At 27.7% G+C, this 21,168-nt stretch overlaps 1 protein-coding gene across 1 annotated transcript; it reads left to right on the top strand.

Annotated features, from left to right (window-relative positions):
- Positions 1 to 4,880: 4,880 nt before the first annotated feature.
- LOC113858062 (endoglucanase 11-like) lies at positions 4,881 to 9,800 on the top strand. Its single transcript, XM_027490497.1, has 5 exons — positions 4,881 to 5,126; positions 5,211 to 5,423; positions 5,499 to 5,699; positions 6,296 to 6,550; positions 9,138 to 9,800. The coding sequence occupies exons 1-5, from the start codon at positions 4,881 to 4,883 to the stop codon at positions 9,798 to 9,800; spliced, it is 1,578 nt and encodes a 525-aa protein (XP_027346298.1).
- Positions 9,801 to 21,168: the final 11,368 nt, after the last annotated feature.

Raw genomic sequence — 21,168 nt, 5'->3', positions numbered from 1 at the left:
TCCCTAAACCTTATACATTTTTAAAATATGTATCATGTATAACAAAATGTATTTAAATCTAGAGTATGAAACACGGGGAATTAAACATATAGAAAACTTTTCAGCATTACATTTATTAGAAAACCAAAAATCAAAATGAAAAAAGACATTAATCATTAGATTTAGGTCTCTGACTATTGAAACTCTTGCTTCCCTTTGCACACAACAACTTAGTGTTAAGTGTGAGTTATGCCATTTGTATGGAGCTTTGGAAACTATAAATTTTGGTCTAAACTCAGTTAGTATAATTATTGTAGATGATGAATATACAAATCCAATTGATGTAGCAGGTTGAGAATTCACAACTGAATGTGATACAATTGATAGGTTGACAATTTTTACAGCAAAGTTTCAGGCCTTTTTTTGGACTTTTAGGAGGTGTTAAGTTTTGAAGTAGATATAACCATACATTCAACACTTTGAACATGGAAGTACGCTGTTTCATTATCTTATAAGGTTAAGCAAACTCATACCTTTCTATCCTTTTAAGTTTTTTTAATCTCCATATCAGTTCACAGTTATATGTTATATTCCATAACACGTTTGTTCTCTTGTTTATTAAGGCTTTGTTTGATAGTTTGGAGAGGGAGAAAAGAAAAGAGTTTGAAGAAGAAAGGAGGGAGGAGAAGAGAATTAAACTCCTCCCTTATTTAGATGTTTAACATGGAGAGAGGAAGGTGACAGTAGGTTAATAATGTAACTGACATTATTATCTTTTATACTTTTTATTTATATTTTTTATTTTTTCAAAAACTAAAAAAATTAAATATTTTTATCCCTCTAAAATTAATATTTTAAAACTTATATTTCTATTTTTTATAATTTTTTTAAAAATATTACTCTAAAAAATAATATATTTTGAAAAAAATAATTTATTGTTATTCTTTTCTTTAATTTTTCAAAAAATACATAAATTATATATTTTCCCCCTCCAAATAATATTTTTAAAATTTATATTTTATTTTTTATATATTTTTTAAAAAAATTCAATCTAAAAACTAACATTTTTTTTAAAAAATAATTAACTCCTAAACAAATTAAATAAATAACATTTTTAGAAAAATCTCTTAATCCTCTCCCTCCAAATTAATTAACTCTAACCTCTCCTTTTCTCTCTCAAAAATAACTTCCAAACAAAACTTGAGTGAATTATTGATTTGTAGCATTTCGCACAAGTGTATAATAGCATTTATCAACAAATTTCATATGATCTTAAGTGTTGAAAAATATGGCTACAACTGCATACTTGTTAAATAAAAATAAAATTAGACTAGATATAATTTTGGTCTAAACTCAGCTAGTATAATTATTGTAGATGATGAATATACAAATCCAATTGATGTAGCAGGTTGAGAATTTACAACTGAATATGATACAATTGATAGATTGACGTTTCCTACAACAAAGTTTTAAGTCCTTTCTGAACTTTTAGGAGGTGTTAAGTTTTGAAGTAGATATAGCCATACATTCCACACTTTGAACATGGAAGTACATTGTTTCATTATCTTATAAGGTTAGACAAGTTCATATTTTTCCCTTCTTCTAAGTTTTTTTTTATTTCTATATTAGTTCATAGTTGGATGTTATGTTCCATGACACATTTGTTCTCTGCTTATTAAGGCTTTGTTTAAGAGTTTGAAGGAGGAGAAAAGGAAAAGACTTGAAAGGGAAGGGGAATTAAACATCTCCCTTATTTAGATATTTAATATGGAGAGAGGAAGGTAATAGGAGGTTAATAATATAACTGACATTATTATCTTTTATACCTTTTTTTTATTTTTTTATTTTTTTAAAAAATAAAAAAATAAAATAATTTTCTCCCTCTAAAAATTAATATTTTTAAAAATTATATTTATATTTTTTACAAATTTTTAAAAAATATCATTCTAAAAACTAATATATTTTAAAAAAAATTAATTTATTGTTATTCTTTTCTTTAATTTTTTTAAAAAAATACATAAATTATATATTTTTCTCCCTCCAAATAATATTTTAAAATTTATATTTCTATTTTTTATATATTTTAAAAGTTCTCAGTCTAAAAACTAATATTTAAAAAAAAAATTGTAATTTTTTCCTTTAAAATTAACATCACACTTTTTTTTAGAAGGGATTAAGAAATACACCAAGAGTAAATTAGTCATTTTAAAAATCTATTAAAAAAACTCCTTAATGGAAAACTCATAAAATTAAGTTTAAGAGTGTTTTAGAGGATTTAGAAAAACCTCTTAACCCTCCTCTCTAAATTAATTAACTCCTAAACAAAAATTAAACCCTACTAACTCCTCCCCTTTCTCTCGTAAATATAACTTCCAAACAAAGCTTGAGTGAATTATTGATTTGTAGCATTTCGCACAAGTGTATAATATCATTTATCAAAAAATTGCATATGATCTTAATTGTTGGAAAATATGGCTACAACTGCATGCTTGTTAAATAAAAATAAAAATAGACTAGATAATAATGTTGAAATTGAAGTGTTGGATATGATAGAATGCATATTACATACATGAAATTCTTTTAAGTCTCCATAACTTGCATAAACAAGTTCTTTCTTATAAGTCCACTTGAAACTATTTAAGATAATTTTACACTTTAAATTTTATCCTTTTATTCTAGTCTTTACTCTTATGTTTCATAACCATCACTTCTTTCTTTATCATGTCTTTTCCTTGATTTTGTGCATAACTTACCTTTTTCTTTAGACTTTTCTATCAACTTTTTATTTTTCTTGCCAAACTTGACATTCATTATTCTCATATCTATTCTAGTATTTTCTTCTCAACAAATATGTTTATAGGTTCTTTGTCATGTTATGGTCCTTTCATCATTATTTTCCTTAGAATTTGTCTCATTGATATTATCACACTCTTCCCTTGCAGGTGTTAACCAAACTTTTTCATATTTGTTGCAAGACCAAACAAACAAAATTTAAATATTTTTAATGACAAATTGATCTTTTTATTAACTAAAAACCATCAAAATAATGCAAACTATTTATACATTATATGGAGTCATAGTAATTTAAATTGAAGAATTATATGCTTAGATATTCTTACTTGTGTTTGAAGAAGATGTCATTGTAAGATTGCACACAATTGCAAGATATAACTTTGCCTAGGTTGTCTTTTATGTCTTCAAGTAATCATATTTTTGGTGTTGGAATTTCATTTGCCACTTATAACATCTTTTCATGGCATGGCTTAAAATGAAAATACTTTTTTTTTTATAAAAGGATGAATCTATAAACTTTTTTCATCTAAAAACCAAATAAAAAATTATTGTCATGTATATAAAGACAAAAAAAAAATTGTATTTAAACCAAAAATTATATGTAATCTTATAAAAATAAAATATTTTCTTAATGTTTACCATTGGTTCACTACAAATACTATAGGAATGTTGATAAATACATTTTTTATTATGCTATTCATCCAAGTTTTATATTGAAAAATATGAAGAAGTAAAAGACAAAAAATATTATAAATACAAGATTTTATTTTATACTTCCCATAATAAAATAGGTGTACTTGGAGCTTTGGTAGTTAGTTGTGTGTCAAATAGGAGTTTGCAAATTTCTGTCACAAAATTATAAAGACGAGAGTTTTTAATTTTGTTTGTCCAAAAATTTTTGATGAGAAGTTTGTAAATTTATTTGATAAAAATAAAATTATATTAATAATTTGTGGACATAGACAAAAAAAAAATGTCAAATCACATTAAGTTGTAAATTTTACTTTTGTTTTTTGTTTTTAATTTAGATGCTTCTAGAAATAAAACAGAGATAACTTTTCTCTCTCTTCATGGTATTATTAGATCTGTGTCTAATCATGTTAAAAGAAGATTTTGGATAAAGATGAAAAAAAATAAAAGGGAAACAAAAAAAAAATTATTTTTTTTATAATTTGAAGTGAAAATATATTAGTTAATGAATTATACACATAGAAAAAAAAAAGGTTATTAACAAAGTGAAAAATTGTGAGACTTTAGATAAAGAGAAAGATAAGAGAAAATTTGTGTTGTTAGACTATTCATATAAGTTTCACATTGAAAAATTTATAAAAAAATATTATAAATAGAAGAATTTATTTTACGTTTATTCACTGAAATAACATATAGTCCTTTGACTTTATAATTTTATTGATAAAAAATTATAAATTAAAAAAAATATTTTAGGAGTTTATTGATGTAAAATAAAAAGTATCAAACCACGGTAAATTTGTGTAATTTTTTTTTCTCTTTTTACCTAAATACTTCCAAACATAAAGCATGTAGAAAGCTTTGTTCTGCTTCCAATAATTCCAAGGTAACTACAAAGGTAAATCCATCCTAAATAATCATACATTTTTTTTTTCTTGTTTAGAAAGTTAAATAAACTCTGATATATAGGATTTGACGGTATAGCAGAAGTATTCGTATTTCGTAAAAGTGTATAACAATAGGTATCCGACAAAGTTGCAAGACACTAGACATTTTGAACAACCGTTGTTCCTTGCAATAAATAGAGAGGGAATGGCATCTTTGAAATCCCAGTGGAGTAATTCTTCCACGTAGCAGTGTGCATTTTCCTTATTTTTCAAATGTGACACATCAATATCATCATAACTCATAAGCATTTGAAAATTCAAGCTCGCTGGAAGAAATACAAAGTGGTCTTGCGTTTCACATTCTCTACTGAGACTCTCCTAAGCTATCAGACCATAGGCACAACACAAGGTTTTCACTTTTCAAAATTCGAAGACAATTCAAATCACTGCTGAACCGTGGTGTCTTGAAGTGTGGCCTCACTTTTTCCAATTCCCTTCACTCCTAAAGAGTTTTTGTTTAGGAGGGAAGGGACAATGGAGAAAGAGAGACACCATTTTGGAGGTTTCAAACGTCAAAGATTTGTACAACATTGTTACCTTTTTCTCTTCATATTCTTCTTTACCCTTTTCACAAAATCTGTGTCTCAAGCCTTTGATTATGCTGATGCACTCTCAAAGAGCCTACTTTACTTTGAAGCGCAACGCTCTGGGAGACTACCATATAACCAGCGTGTCTCATGGCGTGACCATTCTGGTCTCATAGATGGTCTCGAACAAGGGGTGAGTGAATCCAAATTTCTTACATGAGAGCGTTTGAGTTGATAAATGTTGAACACTATATTTTAATTTTGGGTTTCGAGACAGGTGGACTTGGTTGGAGGGTACTATGATGCAGGTGATCATGTGAAGTTTGGATTACCAATGGCATTTACAGTGACTATGCTATCATGGGGTGCCATAGAGTTTCGGCAACAAATTGAGGATGCTGGTGAACTAGAACACACAATGGAAGCAATAAAATGGGGAACTGATTACTTCATCAAAGCTCACACTAGTCCACATGTGTTGTGGGCAGAGGTAGTTAGTTACCTGCTTTTCCTAGTGACATTCATACAATTAAGAAAAATCCTCAAAGTTTTGTCTTCCACTTAGGTGGGTGATGGAGACACTGACCATTACTGTTGGCAACGCCCTGAGGACATGACAACTTCAAGACAAGCATTTAAGATTGATGAGGAAAATCCAGGTTCAGATCTGGCTGGAGAAACCGCTGCAGCTATGGCAGCTGCCTCCATTCTCTTCAGGAACACTAACCCACATTACTCTCACCTGCTTCTACACCATGCTCAGCAGGTAAACTCTAGTGTGCTTAATTTTGGCTATTCACCATCTAGTACTTGTTCTTAGTGGGTTACTTTTAAATAGGAACCATAGTAATGTTTCCATGTCATGTACATTAAAGTTTGAGACCAGTATAGGATGCAAAAACTAAGGAAGTTTGACAGTCTCCATGTCAAGTACATTTAGGTTTGAGTGATCAGTAAAGGATGCAAGACTTATGATATGTTTGAATGAATATCTTAAGTATTTAATCAATTAAAATAACTTAATAACTTATATATTTAAATGAAATTATTCACAGTATAGGAAGGCTCATCAAAAGAATTATATAAATTTAATTATGAATTTTTTAAATAAGTTATAAAAGTTATAAAAAAAGTATATTTTTCTAAATGGTCCTTAAATATGCAGAAAAAAATTTAAACACAATCTAACCAAAAAATCAGTCATCTGACTTTAAAAACAATAGTGGGATATGAAAAGTGGTAAAAACTAGACATTTATTAGAAAAATAACAATGTTGCTGGATATAAAGTAGTTGTGCATATGTAGATTTTTGAGTTTTCGTTTATTAATTGAAAGCAATATTTGGTGTGTGTACAAAGCAGTTATTTGAGTTTGGGGAGAAGTACAGAGGAAAATATGATGGGAGTGTTGGAGCAGTGAAGAACTACTATGCGTCGGTGAGTGGATACATGGATGAGTTGTTGTGGGCAGCCATGTGGTTGTACAAAGCCACCGACAAGAAAGAGTATTTTCACTACGTTATTTCCAAAGCTCATACCTTTGGGGGCATTGGTTGGGCCATCACAGAGTTTAGCTGGGATGTTAAATATGCTGGCCTCCAAGTCTTGGCCTCAAAGGTAAAAACTATAATAAAAATTTCAGTTCCACTGTTTCACTATAAAAGATTCAACATTATATATCTTTTTTATGTTTAACTTATTCCCTTTTGTCATTTTTATACATGTTACTTAAAAATACATTTTAAATATGGATTCTTTTAATTTTAATCTTTAAGACTGAATGTAAGTATTTGAATATAATAACTTTTTATTATATAATAAGTTTTTTTAATTTTTAATAAATTTTAACCAAAGAGTGTGTTAAAAATATGGTTCAACACTCTTGTAGAAATAAAATATATGAATAACATTGTTCTACTCACAAAATATTGTGCCAAAAAGTTTCCTTCAATCACTCTTTTCTTGTCTCGTTTCTCGTTTCTCAATAAGCATTGAAATAGATCAAACAAAAATTGTCCATAGCGCTTTTTCCTTTTATTTGTTTTTCAAACATGTTTCTTGTTTTCTATTTCTTTAACATTGTTTGCATTTCGCTTTTCTGTCTAACCTGATTTCAAAATTGAAATGATGGGTTGACGATTAATTCTTGTTACTTTTACTTTACTTTTAAAAGTAATCAATCGAGTAGGCAATATTTTAACCTAGATTTTCTGAGAGTTGAAAATTTGAAGTGTGTGCAATTGCAATGCCATGTGCAGCTTATGCAGTCTATCACCCCACAATTAAAGTTGGCACTGATGAGCCTCATGGTTATGCCACAAGTTAACTTTCTGTGCTGTGAACAGGGATTGTACTATGTTGCAACACCATCTCAGTTATCTATCACTTTATTTCTGGATTTGGATTTCCTTTCACTAAAGTATGGGGATATGCTTTGTAAAGTATAACAAAAACAATTTTTGCTCAATTTGTTTTTCTTTTTTCTTTTTTTTTTGGGGGGGGGGGGGGCGGACTTTTAGTTATCTGTTTTATTTTGTACATTTAAAGTTATAAAAAATATTATATAAAGTGCTGCATATGATATTAAATTCTTAATTATTCTAATAATAGAATTAAAAGTTTAAAATGATAATTAATTGATAGTTGAAAAATTAGTAATTAAAATTTTATCTTCTTTATTAATTATATATATCATTATAAATTTAATTATTATTATAAATTAGTTATTATCATCACTTTATACCATACCTTCTTCCTAAAGTATACCCTGCATCCTAGAGAAATGAAACTTGTTTGTTGAGAAATAAAGGTAGGTAATACAATAATGTCATATGTAGATTTCACCTATATATGTGCATAGGCTGTCAAAAAAGGTAATAATGGAATGCACTGATTGAATATTTGATTGATATGGTCTCAACCCTTCAACTCATGTGGGAATAGATTGCAGTTGTGTGCCCCACTTTCATAGCAGTGGGCAGGGAAAGCATACTTCATTTGTTTTCTTCCAGAAATCAGTTGGACAGCCAAAACTGCATGTTTTGGAGACTTGGATAGAGTTGGAGTGTCCACTGGATTTACTTTACCTTATTTGCTCAAAGGCTATATATGCATGTTAAGAAGTAGGAAGTGCCAAAGTTCATACATAACCTTGCTAGTAAATAGTAATGCACAATGATTGATGGTGGATGGAAACATCAGCACTACACATGGTTCACATGCCTTACCTTGACCCACCCTTTATGTTTTTGTCTGACTAACGTGCCTATCAAAACATTATTGTTAGTGTGTAATACTGTAGCTAGCTAAATGGGATCATATGATATAAAGTGTGTGGTTAGTGAGTCCAATATATAGCTTTATGAAGATATTGATCTTTTATTGGTGGAAATATTTTTGTTTTATGAGATGGGTCATTCAATATTTTGGGTCTAAGATAATTTTTAGGTTCCTGCGGTTGTTATTACTGTTTCTGCTATGATATTGTTGAAATTGTAAAGTGATCACAATATTTGTTTTTTTTAATGGTTATGTAAATGATGAAAATATGATCAATAAATAAAAGAAGAAAATGATTTAGTGTCTTATTGTTTAAACATAAAAATATAATTTTGTAATCGTATTTTTTTCTTTTCAGAAATTACTAGTTTTAATCTTAAGAAGAATTTTTTTTTTTAAGTTTATGCTTGTTTCGAAAATACTTACATAATTATTATAATTTTTTTAGAACTTGTTTTTCAATCAAACAAATTAAATACTATTTCATGAAAACTAAACTCAAAGAAATTGACCCTAAAGGTTTAGTACTAAGGGTGTGTTTTAGCTTTTTAATAAACTCTTTTTACTTGAGGGATTATGGCATGAGTTTAATCATGAAACTTCTTAGAATAAACTTATTTTGATGAGTTTTACCAAAAAAGCTTATGGACGTTGTAAACTATAATTTTAGAAGCTCTGTATAAGATTTTCAAACACCCCCTAAAATATTAAATAGCTAACAAGACAAGCCTGAGTTTACTAATTATTGTAGGAATGAGCAGAAGTTGTGTTAGAATATCTAAAGAGAAAAGAAAAATTTAGAGTTAAACTAACAGCAACAAACAAAAAAGAAAAGTAAATAAGAAAGGTTATGATCTATATACTACATATGGTAGAGCTGTTTTACTAATTATTTGTGATTGTAACACAGTTGTATCTTTTGCAGTTTTTGATGAAAGAAAAACACAAGAAGCATGCTGATATACTTGAAAAATACAGATCAAAAGCAGAGTACTACATATGTTCATGTCTCAACAAAAACAATGGAAGTAATGTGCAACGAACACCAGCAGGATTACTCTATGTAAGAGAATGGAACAACATGCAATACGTTTCAACAGCAGCATTTGTGCTCACAGTGTATTCTGACTTACTCCAAACCGAGAATCGAAAGCTCAATTGCCATGGTGAGATAGTGACCCATGAAGAGATTCTCAATTTTGCTAAGTCACAAGTTGATTACATTTTGGGCTTAAACCCACATAACATAAGCTACTTGGTGGGGTATGGGCATAGATACCCCAAAAGGGTGCATCATAGAGGGGCATCCATTGTGTCATATAGAGAGAATAAAGGGTTCATAGGGTGCACACAAGGGTATGATAATTGGTACAACACCCAGCAACCAAATCCTAACATTCTGGTTGGGGCTTTGGTTGGAGGGCCTGATTTACAGGACAATTTTGAGGATCAAAGGAACAATTATATGCAGACTGAGGCTTGCACATATAACACTGCACCATTAGTTGCTGTGTTTGCAAAACTCTTGCAAACAGACAAGAAAAGGTTGGTTCATCTTTCTGATTCACCATTGGCTGCTTCCTTTTAAATATTAAGAATAATAGTATATTTTTGCCAAAAGGTGATTTTTCTTTTTTATAGCTTTTTCTTCGTATTCAGTGATGTTTTGGTTAACTGAAATGTGCCAGTTATGGCCTCAAATGTATTTTCTTTATAAACAAATCTTTTGATAATTGTTGATAGTACAGTAAGTTATTGTTTATCCAATTTCTTATTCATTTGTACCAGCCAACGTAATGAAATCAACATCCTCTTCAGTGTCTTTAGTGCTCTAGTTAAGAGATTAAAAATAAAAAAAAATGCTTCATTAAAAATATAAAAATTTGCTTATTTTTATAATTTTTAGAATATTTTAATGAATTTTTAATTTTTTAATTAATATCATTAGACCATGCTTAATAAGACTCCTATTATTAAAATTGTATTGAGGACAATTTAAAAATTGATCGTGTGAAAGATTAATTAAAAATCGGTTAAAATTGAATAAGAACTAATATAGAAAATTAGTTTCTTCAGTTACTTTTATTTGTGCATGTAATATGTAATATAATTTTTTATACTAATTTAAATTTTTACTTAACTTTTTTTTGTGCTATATAACTTATTTTTTTTAATAATCTTATACTAATTTATTATTTAATATATTACATAAATTTAAAGCATATTTTATTATTATTGTGAATTCAACCCTAATTTAATTGACGTGCCATTATGTATGAAAATGGGATTAATGATGGAGTCATTGATTGGTCTTAGTTGATTAAGTTGATTAATTTTATTCAAGTATTCTTAGTTTTAGTCTTGTGAATAAAAATAAATAAATATTGATAAAGCTTTATTTTCTTAAACACGATGGCTTGATTTGTTTCTAAGTAATCAAATCTCAAAGTAAATAAGATACATGTCCAATAAGAGAAGTGCATTTGAATAAAGATATTATTTTAGTGTGAGGGGTAAATAATGTTTAACCAGAGACAAAATAAAATAAAGATTTTTTTTTATGTAAAATTTTTCAAGTCCTATATGTAGTGACTCACATTGACCTTAAGTCTTAATCTGTAAAAAGAAATAAGTGAGTTAAAAGTTAGAGTTAGAGGCGGTCAATTCACTGTTTTGGAAAATAATTAATAAATATTATACTATTTTTATAGTAAAATTCACATGCCTTTGTTTATAATTTTTTATTAAATTATTTTATTTAAAATTAGTTAAAAATTATATTTTAAATATAAAAAATATTTTAAAAATTAAATTTTTTTATCAAATTAAATTTTTTTATCAAATTAAAATGGACTAAAATTTAAATTTGTAAATATTTATTAATTTTTATTAAGTTCATAATTACTTTTCTGCATTCATGAATTTTACAATATTAAGTATTATGTGTTTATAATTTTTATTATAATAGTGTTGCATTTATTTTTTAACACATAAAATTTTATTTAAATAAATAATTTTGAGCATTTACATCATAAATAACTTAACAAATTTAGCTAACTTATTTTTAGAAATTTTGTGTCTTGTAACTTTAAAAACATTTATTATATATGTGATGTTCCTATAATAATTTTTTATAAATAAATAAATAAATAAACACTTTTTTTAGAGAGTAATTAATAAATATTATACTATTTGTTAATAAAATAGACATGTTTTGTTTATCATTTTTATTAAATTATTTTATTTAAAATTAATTAAAAACTATTTTTAAGTATAAAATGTATTTTAAAAATATCAATTCAATATCAAATTAGGTTTTTTCACTTTAAAAATATATTTTATCAAACTAAGATGATTTAAAATTTTAATTTGTAAATATTCATCAATTTTTTCTACGTTCTTAAGGTACTTTTCTATGTTCATAAATTTTACAATATTAAATATTACATGTCTATGATTTTCATTATAATGTTGTTGTATTTATTTTTTTAACACATTAAATTTTTTTAAATAAATAATTTTAAGTATTTTGATAATAACTAACTTAACAAATTTAGTTAATGTTACTTTTTAAATTCAATATTCATGATTACGAAGATAATATAAAATAATTTAAAATTAAATTAGTTAATCTTATATTTTATAAAAAAATTATTAAGATGTATAAATGTTTAAATTTGACCATTTTATGTATAAATAATGAGTGAGTCTACTACTGGAGATTTTTTGGATACATAAGGACTCGAACACAAGACCTTGTTTAAAGATTACCGAACCACTTGTCACTTAAACCAACCTTCATTAATTCATTTAATAAATTTTTATACAAAGTAAAATTGACTTTTTCATGAATCATATTATATCAATATTTATAATTATGTATATTAAATTTTTCATAATTTAAATATTTGTTGGATGCTATTCAAAATTTGATGTTTACTTTAGTTTAAAAATATATTATTCGTTAAAATAAAGTAATGCGATAAATTGTCTATTATTTTTATTTTTTCTCAAAATCTTATAAAATTAATATACTTATAAGAATATTAAACTAATAATTGAATTAATAATCTTGCATTTCATAAAAAATTATTAAATAATTTAATTTTAGAAACTAGAGTTAACAATATAAATTGTTTTAATAAATTTACAATTGATATAATGTTTGACATACAGCATATTTATTGTTAATATTGTTAATAATATCATTCTCAATATAAAAAATTATATTATTAGTAAGAAAATTATTTTTCATCATATTGTATAATTTCTTTTAATAACTTTCATCGCTGACAAAAGCACATTCTGTGGTAATAATTGACAAATGAAAAATTAAAGCAAATAGTAACATTTCTTCATCTAAAGAAGAAAAGTTGAATTTTTTTAGCCTCATTATTTAATTTCTTATTCAATAGTAAATATATATATATATATATATATATATATTTTATTGTTTGAGTAAATATTATAATTAAAGTTTAAATATATTTTTTATTGTGAAAATTTTAAAAGATTTATTTTTTTTTAATTTTAGTCCATGATATTTTTTTAAAACAATATATGGCCTTCTTTATCAATTCACCCATGGATCACTAACCCCCTTCTCATCCCATGTCATTTTAATTGGTTGATTTAAGCTATTAACATTTGTGCTCTCCCTTAGTAGTAGTGTGGTCCTTGATGAATTACAACTAAGCGGCAGAGAATATTCTAACTATTCGTAGCATACGGAAATGCCTTAAGTTAATATAAATTTAACTTTAATATAATTTTTATTCTTATTTCACAAATTTTTAGTTTTAATTTTTGTAGTAATTTTTTTGTCTTTAAATTTTTACAGAATTTTATTTTTAATTCTTGTAATTGATTTGATCCATTAAAAGACTATTTATTATATGTCAATTTTTTTTTTGTTAAACTATATCATCAAAAGATAATAAAACAAAAGATTTACACAAATATATAGAAAAATATTTAAGTCTATAAATGTAATGCAAAATTAAAAAAATATCCTATTCAATAACAATACCCTAGCAACTTTCCTTTTTGAGATTGTTCTAGTCTCGTTTCCCTGTCCTCATGAAAAGAACTTTCTAATGCACTTTTTAGGTCTTTGATTAGACTTAAAATCACCAAGTTATACTTAAAATTGTAAGTAAATATAAATTTTAAATTTCTTACACACATCTCTTTGTTTTGCCAATTTTAACCACCCTAACAACTCTATTTGCCATACTTAGGTGTATTTCTAGATTATTCATAGTCTAAGCTCCACACTTTGCGGCTTGTCAATTGAACTCTGATTCACCAAGATATACACAAAATGGTGAGATACACAATGTTAAAAGTTACATTGAAGAAGTCTACATTTTTCACTATGTATGCAATCTTTTTTGCATGTTTCATCTAGTAAACTTTCACATTTTTAACTTGGTTTTATCCCTTCAAATATTACACTTTCTTAGCTTTCTATAACCACTTTCAGAGTAGGATTTTGACCACAAATCAATGAGATATGTAATTTTTATTGAAGTTGTCTCAAAATCACATTTTTTTTATAAAACTGACAAAAGTCTTCTTTTTGAATTAATTGTATATGATTTTATTGACATACATTATATCTTTGTGTTCCTTATGACATAACATTTCCATCAAGTCATCTTGTGCAGAATTTGGAGTCCTTTTGATTATTCAACAATATGCATGAACTAAGTGTCTCAAATTTGTTAAGTATTCAGTGATAACAGAAATATAGTTTTGTATAAATGTTATTTTGTACCTTTTTCATACATGAAAAATTATTTTCAGTTGATTCCTATAATCCTTAGGATGTTAACTTTCAAATCCCTTCTGCGGAATTCAATTTGGAGGTCATTTCTCCTATTTTTGGTCAAAAACTCACAATCTGCCCATTGCAAAATTCTACAAAAACTATTTTTTTGAAAGAGCATGCAACAACAACTTTATCTTAATTTTTGAAAAAATCTATATGTGGAAAACCTTTCTTAATTTGTATACTAACTCACCAACTAACACTCCAATAATTGTAAATGCTTTAATTTTGGACTTTGCTTAAGCACAACTACCTTATTCTTGTTCTTGGGTAAATTTGAGTCTCACAATTGCATGGTGGTTACTTGACATTATTCCTTGCACTGTTACCTTTCCAAAGAGCTATCTTAAGCTCAATTTAGACACTATATCACTCAATTATACTCTATTTGGTATGTGTACTAAAATATGAAATTGAAAATTAAGTACCTTACAGTACTAATTTTGTTTCTAACTAATTAAAATTGGTTAAATTAGTTAAAAACATCCTCTAATGGTCTTTATGTCTGTATCCTTGAAAAATAAACATTTCAGTACCTCACATGTTTCATTCAGATTCCAAATGCTTGAGTTACGAGACCAATTGCAAGAACTGTTCAAAAAAGGATGATTGTTGGCTCTATTAAGAGAGATGTGAGTCAAATCAAGGGAGATTGAAAGTAGAGTATCTTTTTCTCATGAAATTGAGTTACTCTCTAAGGTGAAGAGGAGAAAGTTTCATGACTTGGGTTAAGAGTTGAAGGAAGGATAGAAATATATTTGGTAAAACTGTAAATGTTGTGTATGGTTGAAAACTCTTCAGAATTTCACTCTTGAAAATTCCTCACTCTCTTGAGTATGTAGACATGTATTTAAAAATGAGATTGATATATTTGTTTGTGTTGTTGTGGTGCATATATATGTATGAAATTGTGTGATTGAATGCTAAGGTAAGTGAAATTCTATAGTAAGGTTTAAGCTCCTACCTAGACTTAGCAAATACCAAAGGGAATGTTGTGTTTTATAACACAATATTAAGTACACCAAAAACTAATAGAATGAACTATGCTATAAATAGGCATGTATGTTCTATCACCTACGAAAATTAAACAAAATTATACTCTATAAATATCTAGACATTTGATTATTGATAATTTAGAAGAAAAAAAAAACCTCTTAATTCGACAATTACTTAGACAATCTAATGAATTGCTAAGTTTTATGACTTCAAGTCATGCTAATTAATAATATTAATCTACAATTTTAGTCAAAACAAAAAATTGATAATAAGCAAGTTTTATAAGATGAATACTTTTATTTATCTATCATCAAAATAAGTGGATTGTCACCTTCTACATTTGCAGAATCCAATAGTTTCTAGAACCAAGTCCAATTGTCCTTATTTTTCACTTCCAATGCTGCAAAAGCTAGAAGGAAAATTTTATTATTTCCATCCGATGATACAACTAATAGCATCATCCCACCGTATGAACCCTTTAAGTAGCATCCAATCTTACCTATGAAATGTCTACACCCTCTCATAAAACCCGGTTTCATTGCCTCCAAACACAAGAAAAACCTTTTAAAAATAGGATTATCTAATATGCTAACCCTTTCAACATGTAAGGTTGTAACTGACCTTGGATCAGCTCGTTCACAAATATTGTACTTCTAGTGTACTTCACTTCTACAAATAGTAATATACTCTTTCTGCTTTTTTAAAACCCACTTTCTAAGTTTTTGAAATTTGAATATTTCCATTAGCCTCAAAATAAAGTGAATTACAATCTTTAATTTCAACTCCCCCCCCCCCCCCCAAATGAAAAAATAATTGAGTATAAGTCCACATTGAAGCACAAAAATGATCATTGACTTAAAATTCTCTATTGATATTGAAACCGTTAACCTCGTGAACTTTTTTTTTTTTAAATTTTGGGTGAGTTGAATTAAGGTATGAACCTTTGTAAAATTACTAATGACAAGTTTTGATCATGATAAGTCTCTGCATGCAGGTCAAGCATGGAATAGAAAAAACTGAGAACCCTAAAATTGTCAATGACAACTTTTGCGCTATATATATGACCTGGAAACCTTGTGTTGCATTGATCCAAGTCAAAAATTGAACCGGGATTTAAAACTATAGGCAACTCTACTGTCTTGGTGATAGCTTAAATTCAACAAGTAAATGATTAGATTAAATGTCTATTGCTCACCAATTCTAACTGCAAGTGCACGACAAATGGATCTTCAGGGCGCAGCTGGGATCTTGGGTTGAAATCAACATGATATTGCATGGTGTAATATTAGTATATGAATTTCTGGGATGAACCCAGCCATCAAAAACCACAGTGCCAGCATGCAACCCTTTGTATTCCGATTTTATAAATTACACGCTATTGGAAATTAAAGATGGGACGATAGGAGTATCTGAAAAGCTGCGACAATAGCAGTATCGGTCGTCTCCCATAAATAGCTTATTAAAATAATAATAAAAATATTATATCACAATATACTATCAATCTATGTTATTCGATACAATTTGGTTTCAACACGTGTTAAATTTTTAGATAGTATTGACTATTTTGAAATCACAAGTCTATTTAAATACTAATAGAATTTATTATCGTTTATGTATAACTGATACTTGGATTAATATGGTAAAAAAAATATTAAAAAAATACTATTTTAAAAAATTATTTTTGAAAGGTATTATTTAAATAAAAAATTTTAAATAGGGATATCATTAAGTGTTTAATTTTAAAATTGAATCCGACTTTATTTATTTATATTAACTCTTATTTTTCACTCATTTATATATGAGGGTCAATTTTTTCCTATTATGATTTTTTATTATGAAATTACTAGAATGACTTTTTTTTTTTACAATGTCAATGGCAATTTTACATGTTAGTTAATTAGTTATGTATAAAAGTCATTTTGATAATTTTAAGGAAACAAAAATAATAATTTTTCACAACTAAAAATTTCTATTGGCAAGATTTGAAAAAAAAAAACACACTAAGAATCATCATTGGTAACCTTTAACTGTCAGAAAAATTTAATGTTTAAAAGTTACCGATAGTAACCTTTGAACTATGAAAATTATTTAAAAAAATGTTGCTCAGTAATAAATTGCCAATAACAATTTTTAATTAGTGAGACTATAAATACTACAAATTTCATTGGTAGCAAGTCACTGTTGAAAGCTTTTCAAGCACTTCTTAGTCCTATATTGTTGAATCTTGTGTTTGCAAGAAGATAAAAAGAATATGATAATTATAGTTTATTTTAATGGTGAGATTGTAGCTAGTACGAGTAAAAGTGTGACATTTACATGCGAGAAACCAACATGTTTGTATATTCCATATAATGTATTATTTGAAAATTTAAAGTATTGGCTTCGTCAATGTATTAAAGTCTCATTTAAAAAATAATGGAAAATATTATGTATTAACGTCCATTCTCGATATTTAGAGGTTTTATACAATATCATACAATTCTAATAACTAACAATGATGATTTTCAACAAATATTTTAGATATATTAGCAACATCATCCTCCAAGTGGTACCATTGAGTTGTATGTTGTTTTTAAAAATAATGAAGTTCAAGAAGAATATGGAAGCACCATACTAGACACAAAGATATAACGGGAATACAATACTGAAGGTGATGACAATGACTTTGAAGGAAAATATAAAAGCGATGAGGACTTTGATGATGATGTTGATGGTAAGGAGCCCTATCTGGTTGGATAACATCCATTTGGGAGGCCAACTTTCATGCATAATTTAGATCTTGATGCTATGAATGCTAGAGTATGCAAAATTAGGTATGTGAAATTTATAATTATGTTAGTGAATTGAATTTTAGTTCTATTGATTATTGTATGTTCGCTATTGGTAGGTGACATTGAAATAGATGGTGAATTGTATGTTGAAAGACAATTCAATGACAAAGAAGCTGTTATACAAACAATAAAGCATTATAATATACTAAAAGGAGCGAACTACAAAGTGTTTAAGTTAGAACTAAATATATTTTATTGCAAATGTGTAAGGTATGATTACAGGTGACTTTTTTGAGCTAGTTTTAGGAAGAATGAGCAGCCACTTAGTTTCGACAGGCACAATTATTTGCACATAAAAGGAGTGAGGCTTATGCACAAAAAAATGTTGGACATTTTTTCTCTGAAAACATTACAAGTCATCTTCAATCAAGCAAGCATGACTTAAGAAACCTTCATGTCACTTAATTTGATCGACAAAATGATGTTTCTCATGTTTAAGATTTATTCAATAGGCCAGAATATAGAATTCATCTAAGACAAAATTATTGTGATTGTGAAAACATGTAGACTGATAGATATCCATGTCTTCACGTGATTGCTGCTTATTGTAGTCAAAACATTGACTGACGTGCTTATGTGAATGAAGTCTATACGATCAATGAAGTACACAAAGTCTACAGGAAGAAATTTAGGGTTGTCGAGAATGAATCCAAGTGGCACATATATTGAGGTCTCAAACTTTGTCCTAATCTCGCCTTCAAGTGTACTTTAAAAGGACATCTAAAATCAACTCATTTTCTTAATGAAATGGATATGCGACAAATGAGGTGACCACCACGTTGTACTCTTTGTTGAGGTGAAAACCATAGTCGTAGGCGTTGTCCTAATGCTCCTGGCCCTAATTCAGAGTCTGGAGTAGTGATGCTTTACTAGTTGTTGTTCTTCTTTAACATTAACATGACTATCTTTTATACTAATGTGTTATTATTGGTATGTTGTAATTTGTTTAATTACTAAATGTTATTAATTTAATATTAAATATTTTATTTTTATTTACCTAAAATTATTTTGTTAAAAAAATGACATCACTAATGTTCAAATAAATAAGAATACATTCAATAAAACAAGAATATATTTTAATTTCATCCTTAATTAAATACTTTATTAATAACACTAAAATAGGAGTTACTAAATCCTAAATATGCAAGCATATTTAAAAAAATATAGAAATTACTAATATAGAAAATACTAGTACAAAAATGAATAATACAAAAATTACTATTACAGAAATTACTAATACAAAAATTAAACTATATATTACTAATAAGATTATCCTCCTTTTTCCTTTTATCTTGATAAATGAAGAACTATATCAATTAGGAGCATATGTAAAGGAATGTAACATGCGAAAAAAAAATCATGTTCGTCTTTCTAGTTTACTTGCATCTTCTCCTAAACATTGAGTGTCTTTGTCCTCATTTGTTGCATCCCTATCTGTTATAGGTTCAGGCTCCAATGCATGCATGGATGGTTGGGTATCTATGTAATCCTATTGCATCAAATCTCACAAGCTGATTGGTATTGACCATTGCACTAGATTAATATCATATATTGGTATCATAAGTTGTGGTCAAAACACATCCTTTTGATCTACAAAAACATCTTCTATAGTTGCTTCCTTATTTAGGTCAAAGTTAGGAGGCAAATTGCTCTAGGAAGGAAAAGCTTCATCTACCACAAAATCATATGTTGAAATAAATCCATAAGAAATTCCATTGGTACTACTGCAGTTAAATAACCTTCGACCTCGTTCCTCCCTGCTTCTTCGACCACAACTATCTCTTTTACTTACAAACATACGTCCTTGTTGTGGTTGTGGTAGTTGTCACTCATTCCTTTGCGATGACCAATAATACTCTTGATTTGGTTGTACAAAAGTTGGTGGAATCCCTTATAGCTGGATAGGTGGTGCATTCATGGGAATCTCTTCATGCTCAGAAAGTGTTGGTTCCATAAGCAACGTTTCTTGTTGAGGTGCTGAGTCTTTCATATGTGAGGATAACTAGTCAATTCATTGCATACAATGTGTACCATGCTAATGTTCATTAGAAGGATAGAAATTCTGAGACTGAACTCTTGCTAAGATATGTTCATTTCAATGCTTCTACATTATCACCCAATCATGATGGATGAGTGTCTAATTCTTTGGTTTTCTTACTTCACATAAGTCTCTATTATGGACTCCCTTAAGTTGTTGGTGCTGAAGAGGAATAGGCTGAGCATATCCAAATTGACGCATTACACGATTAGTTTCATGTCACTCTATAACTTCAAAACATATCAAAGGACTAACAACTGACCACACTAATCATTCATATCTCACTTCATCTAAAATTATTGAATCAATTTCATCATCCACAAAAATAGCAATAATAAACAAAATGATATTAGAGTTATAAGCATTAAGAAAAGTTTTTTTTGTAGAGATTTATCTAACACATTAATAAGAATTAGTAAATATCTTTACCTTATGAATACCCATTTAATCCAATGCTAATATGATATTTCCAAGATTCTTAAACGGAGTATTTGCTGGATATCGGAAGTGTCTCCATCTAAGAGCAAATGAAAAATATTATTGGTTCACCCGATATTAGAGTCAACCATGGCAAGCAATGTCATGTCCACTTGCAAAAGTATCAAGCAATCACAATTTTTTTTAGCATCATGTCTAGAATCACAATCCAACCATCTATAAAGAAATGTCAAGCATGTTAATCCCCAACTATAATTGTCAATTTGATTCGCATCTATTAACAACTGTAAGAATTTTGCATATACCACTAAATTACTTTTAGAACATGTCCCAACAAACAAAATATACCCACGACCATGTTGTTGTAACCTAATTTCAAAATTAATAGGAAGTCAACTAAGGTGTTGTAATAACCACTTTAATCTAATTTATGATCCTTTAATGATATTTGAATCAGGTCGACCTGCTTTTAAACTTTCACACATTTCCTGTACTACTATAGTAAAAGGATTTGTAGAACTAATTATTGTTACATCATTAATCTGAAGTCCAAGTAACATAGAAATATATTCTAATGTAATTATGCACTCTCCACAAAGTAAGTGAAATATATGTGTTTTAGGCCTCACAAGTGAACCATTTATTTGCATCTAACAAAGTTAAAAAATTCAATCAAAGCCAAGATGCCGTAAAATTTCAATGATTTTTGTCCTAAGTGACGAGAATATAATAATCTCATTATCTATTATAAATCATTTTAAAAAATTACTATATTCTTAAATAAAATACAATAATACCAATAATTTTTTAAACAACAATG

The sequence above is a fragment of the Abrus precatorius genome, unplaced genomic scaffold (genome assembly GCF_003935025.1).
Source record: "Abrus precatorius isolate BTA unplaced genomic scaffold, Abrus_2018 Scaffold1, whole genome shotgun sequence".
In the NCBI taxonomy this organism is placed as follows: Eukaryota; Viridiplantae; Streptophyta; class Magnoliopsida; order Fabales; family Fabaceae; genus Abrus; species Abrus precatorius.
Note: the sequence above shows the minus strand (reverse complement) of the source record. Positions and strands in the feature narration are given on the sequence as shown.